Source organism: Hibiscus syriacus, unplaced genomic scaffold (assembly GCF_006381635.1).
Source record: "Hibiscus syriacus cultivar Baekdansim isolate YM2019G1 unplaced genomic scaffold, ASM638163v2 tig00111937_pilon, whole genome shotgun sequence".
Lineage (NCBI taxonomy): Eukaryota > Viridiplantae > Streptophyta > Magnoliopsida > Malvales > Malvaceae > Hibiscus > Hibiscus syriacus.
The window spans coordinates 130,698-136,697 of NW_024063215.1; the positions used below are offsets into that span (position 1 = coordinate 130,698).

The 6,000-nt window shown below is 33.2% G+C and overlaps 1 protein-coding gene across 1 annotated transcript; it reads right to left on the bottom strand.

The window, feature by feature from the left end:
• Positions 1-2,318: 2,318 nt before the first annotated feature.
• LOC120172996 (F-box protein CPR1-like) lies at positions 2,319-3,734 on the bottom strand. Its single transcript, XM_039180298.1, has one exon. It carries the CDS (start codon positions 3,653-3,655, stop codon positions 2,483-2,485), a length of 1,173 nt encoding a protein of 390 aa, XP_039036229.1. The 5' UTR covers positions 3,656-3,734; the 3' UTR covers positions 2,319-2,482.
• Between the last annotated feature and the right edge of the window lie 2,266 nt (positions 3,735-6,000).

The following is a 6,000-nucleotide window of genomic DNA, read 5'->3' on the forward strand; positions in this document are numbered from 1 at the left end:
TATATATATATATCCTTAATGGTTGACCTATACACGTGTGTGCGGTCCATAAGGAGGAAGCATGGTGAGTTAATAAAACCATATTCTTGGTCCAGGATGAATTGCATTCACTGAAAGGCTGCAAATGCAGGCATTAATCATCCATCTTACAAGTAACTAATTGTTTAATTTTACTCAACCATTGAGGATCTGCACTTTTTTTCCATGTGCAGCTGTCGATTCATTATTGCTGCAGAACTATCCACAGTGGCGGATCGGGGTGTTGGATACGGTTGCAATTCTTAAAATTTTCAATTTTTTTATATTTTAAAATATTATTTTTTTATTTTTATTGATTATCTAATTTTACACCTCCTAAATTTTTAATATAACTTCTTAAATTCGCATCCTCCAACATAAATTTCCGCATTCGTCCATGAGTATCCATTTTATAGGTTGCTTGAAGAAGCCTCACTTTTACTTTGAGAAAATGTTGCATCGCGTTACACTAATGTTTGAATAGTGTGCTAAGCGATTAAGACTGTCATGTTGGGACATATAACCTTTCTTTTCAACTATACCTGTTTCTACGTTAATTTTTTTTAATATTCTACAATGTGATTACAAGATAATATTCATTGAAATATGATCCATACAAGAAAAAACAGTCATTATTGGGTTATTAGGGGCATCTCAAAAGCGTCTGAATTGAAATATGTCTTTCAAATTAAGTTCAAATTAGTAATTTTCGCCAAAGGGAGTGACGATGTCGTATGCAAAAAAGAAGAGACTCAAAAAATACCAGAGGCAAATAGAACTTTGTATCTTTTCGCTAATCCATGAATATGATAGATATAGAAACATTGATTCATGGATCCATACATCTCGATCAGAAAGAATTGAATTGATATATTTCTCGGAACAAATGAATCCGTAAAGATAACTACTTGAATCGATGACATCTAGAGAGAATAACACTCTCTTTAATCATTCTTTTCTACACATTTGATGTAACAGCATCCAATAATTCAGTTTTTACTCGTATAATTACCCACTACCCTTCACTAGATGACTCAAGTCACTCCAAATCTCATCCCTCACAAGAGACTCTTTTCCAATGTTTTAGACAGTTGGGTTACTGCCCAAAAATATGATAATAGAGTGAATTGGGGTGTTGGGTTAAGTTTACAACAACAAAGATGTTTATTAAGGGACCAAACTGATAAAAATTGTTTGTTTAATTTTAAGGGTCAAAATGAAAATATTAAAAAAAAAATTATAGTCATAGATTAAATTGATAATATAGATATTGAATAATATATGATAATTACATTATAATATTTGTTCATAATCTTTCTTAGTCATTCACAACGCGCACATACCTACAAATGCAGCTGATTAAACTCAAGACTTTAGGGAGAACGTTGCTCACTTTAACCATTGATACCACTTAATGAGTTCAAATTGATAATATATAAATATTAAAGGTTAAATATGTCATTATGAAAATTATTTAATATTAATAGACAAGTCCTTTAAAAGTTAGTGACACAATGACTAATAATTTAAAATGGGAAATCTAGTGATTTGGGTTTCTAAATTAATATTAAGTTGGACTTGAAAGTTTATAATAAGATGGACTTCTAGATGGTATATTTGTGGGCTTATATTTATAAGTTTTAAATTTTTATTATTCTATAATTAAACCAGTCAATAAACGAACAAACACGTGTTTGTTTATTAAATGAGCATAGAAATTTTGTTCATACTTGTTTATTTAGCTTGACAAACAAACATAATCTTATAAACAAGTCAATAAACGAGCTTTTTCGTGAACATAAACAAACGAACACGTGTTCGTTCGTTTATTAAATGAACATAAAAATTTTGTTCATACTTGTTTATTTAACTTGATAAACAAACATAAACAAACGTTATACGGATGGTTTACGAACAATTCATCGAATGATCTGTTCATTACACCCATGTCAATTGCAATCTACTAATCTCTCTATTCATAATGACATACTACAAATTAACTAATCATATGAAAAAAGTAAGGGCCAGCTACCCAGAGAACCATCGGTTTTTCGAGTTGGCCAATTACGATAACTATTCCTAATTTGGTTGGAAGTTCTCTGAGCCAGTCACATTGCAACAAGGTCTCTAATAAGCATGACTTGCAATGCTTGTTTATTTTTCCCCTATGGAAATCATCACACAAGCATATACAAAGAAGTAAAAACAGTAATGATGCAGGAAATCTCATCAGAAAACATGTAATAATTGCAGGGAAGAGCAATCCATTGCTAAGCTCACCATGTAATATACCAAAAGACTATAAACAAGATATCCATCCATATTCATTTATGAAATCAAAAGGAGATATTTCAACTAAAGCCTTCAACCAGTTTTATACCTAATTAAACACTAAAAGCCTTGACAGGTAGAAATAGGCCAAAATTACCTAAATTCTGATATGCTTTTTGCTCCACTATCATCATCAGCTCGTGTAATTGACAGGCACCAAGCTCTCCACATGACTTAAACCTTCAAAACAGAAATCAACACAATCAATTGCAAGCCTTGTCGTTCTTTGATCAACCGGGTCGAACAAAAAGATACTCGACTGATGTTCTCGGTCTCTAACTCCAGTATATTTGAACACCAACTCACGGTCTCTCCATGTCCCCACCGGAACCAAAGACTTCAAAAAATTCTCAACCACAACCAAATTAGCCCATCGTTTCATCCCATCTTCACAATCACTTAGTACCCAAAACTCGAACCGATTCATATTATTACCATTAGCAGCGAAAATTAAGGGATATACAGCAACAGCCAGTAATCCCATGTAAGAAACAACTTTAACATTACCGTTCCGAGTAGCCGGTGGCAATGGTATAGTCTTAAACACCTCTCTTCCCATGTCGAACGAGACGACAACCTTCCGATCAGCGAACCTTTGTAAACCAATGGCTGGCCAATTCAAGCTACCATCAACAAAAACTCCATCTTGCCCTCCACATAACAGAGCTAACTCGAAACGCTCTTCTATTTCTTTCCAAACCCCCTCTCTCCATGAATAAACTTCAACCCTTAGAAGAGGCGACTCATCATTTCCTCTAAAAGAAACGATCCTGACCAGTTTATAATCATTGTTAAAGGAATCAATGCCGAACCCAAGAAAGACCATCCAAATAGGGCTATCCCTCGAGGAAGTAATCAAAGGCAAAGGGAGATTTTTAAACTGTTTGGTTCCAGGGTTCCACATAACGAAATCAGAAGCATAACAAGGGGAAATATCGAGACAAACCAAACCATCGACGGAACCCACGATTTTGGGGAAACAAACGAGCGATTCCTCCAAGGGGGCACACAGTAGCTGGGTGCGGAAATTTAGGGTTGGGTCAGTGATAAGCCAGATTCCGTGGTCCGATCCGGTTTGGGAGTGGTACCGACGGATGAGGAGATTCGGGTCGGGCGACGAGCGGCGTAGATGGGCGGCGATGAAGGCCGGGGTTGAAGTGAGGTCGGCCCAGTTTTTGGAAACGGATTTGAATCGGATTAGGGATTTGACGGGCAGCCTAGAGAGGATATCGGAGATGGTGGTCTGAGGTAAAGACGATAATGAGGAAGCCATGATTCTGGGTCTTCTTCCTGAGCAAGAATTCATTCGATTGTTTTCCCTTTTTCAGTCTTTCTCTTCAGTTTTCTGGTGTGTGAAGATTCTTTATAGCCCACCATAAGGAGTCCATAGGTTCAACTCAATATTTATTAGTCTACGGGAAAAGAAAAAAAATCATTTTAAAGTAAAGGTTTAAAATAAAAATAATTGTTTAAATTATACTACTATTTTTTGTCTCTAATTTTCTTTTTGGTTAAAAATATGTATATAATATTTTTTTTCATTATATTCTTAAGTATTTATCATTAAAATTAACAGTTCACTGATACCTATCATATTCAAATTTAAAAAAATATATATTTTAAATAATATATTAAAAAATAAAAATATAAACATGTTAAATCTTTTAATTTTGATTGGTTGAAAACGGTAGAGCACGTATTACAATTTTCGTCTCACATTGTAAATATTAAATATAATATATTTAATTATTTTTATATTATTTTAATTAATAAAATTAATAATTAATTATCATTTTGATTTTTCTCTTATTTGAATTACTTTTTTACTTCATAATTTTAATTTATTTAAACAATTTATGTTTGCATAATTTATATTTAAATAATACATATTTTAATAATTGATAATAAATTAATTTATTTTAATAAGATACTTGAAACAATTATTATTTTTTATAAAAATATACTACTTTTTATATTAGAATCATTGAGATCGATATTTACAATAAAAATAAAAATAAAAAAATTTCCACTCACGAATGACTTCTATGTGAACCGCTTCCACAGTGCGATCGCCGTCGGTTACACATTGAATTTTTTTTCATATTAAACAATCTTCAAGAAGATTGCTATTGTCATCGACAGTTTATTCGATACTACCGTATGCTGATAAGTTATATTGATTATCAACGCATCTGGTAGCATAATCTAAGTATAATAAATATGAAAATGGCATGACTTGTAGAAAAAGAAATGGATGCATGTTATAGTCGGATATATGTTTAAGTATGATCAAATTAACTATGATGATGATGATGATGTATATGATATGTCTGAGATATTATTTAGATTTATCTCGTTATCCATGAATGCATGTTCTAAGTTATGTACACGAACACCACATAGAAAGACTAAAGAAAGCGTGAAAATTTTTGTTTGACATGTCAAAATGAGCCTAAAGCATGTTTTAATGCAAGGGGATGACCAGTAGATCATAATCTTACAATGCTTTGGTGCATATTAGATACAAGGAGGAAAAATACGATTTTATGTTAAAGGGGAAATTTATTAAATTTTATAGGGAGTGAATTTATAAAATTTTAAGGGTGAAAACATATTATTAATAAAAAAATACAAGAAAAAAATATAAAATATAAAAAAAATTATAAATTTCTGTGGTGATTATCCCACCGGTTCTCCCTTGAGTCAATCCTTAATTAGATGGTTAAGGTACCATACAGACACATTTTTGGTCTAACTAGTTAAAAACTAGTCCACGAGTTCTGTAAAGTTGCATAAAGGAATCTTGGGGGTTGGGGTGGGGGAACATGGTCAATTGATGTTTATGATAAATTTCAATATGTTTTTTATGATGTTTACTATGTGTAGTATACTCAAAGGGTCTTGGTTTGGTAAGAATGACAATTAACCACTTTTTTTTGGTCAAAGAAAGACCACTGAACTCAGTGGGGGTGTCTTCTTCTCAGCTCTTTCTGGTCATTCTTAAGGAGGTTCACGACTACAGCAGGGGTTGGGCTAACAGGTTCGTCCCGGACCGTAACGCTCTTTCTGGTCATTCTCAGCCAGACTGTTGGCTTCGCGAGGGATGGATCGCACCGTAACGCTCTATTGGCGATTCATGAGAGCTCGGATCCTCCTTATGATTGAGGGTTCGTGGGCAGAAGGACGAGAACCAAGGCTCTTCACTGCTTCAATACCGTCGAGCTCCACTTGGATTTGAAAAGCGTATATGTGATGTTGAAACAGTGACGGATTTAGGAATTTAAAATGGGGTTCAAAAGTTTCAATAATCTTTTTTTTTCTAACAATGTGTATGCAAAATTTCTTATTTTCTTCTTCCTTTAATATTAAACTATATTAATAAATATTCAAAATAATAGGTATACACTTGACCGGAGCTAAATGCATCCACACCTGTGTAGTGCGCAGTTGATCAATTAGTTGCTAATGGTGCTAAATCTTTATTCATTGCTAGTATTGATGCCTCGTATAGGCCTATATGTCATAAATTGGTTTAACATGTTCCCATAGGTTTCATCAAGTTTGGGGATGATTTGAGCATGCTTGGGGGCTACAAGAGTTGAATAAATTACTTAGATAAAATATAAGATAAATTATGCATTCAGTACCTAA

What these genes read in the sequence shown, in the direction of transcription:
- LOC120172996 (XM_039180298.1), bottom strand. Translation starts at nt 3,655, where the DNA reads ATGAATTCTTGCTCAGGAAGAAGACCCAGAATCATGGCTTCCTCATTA.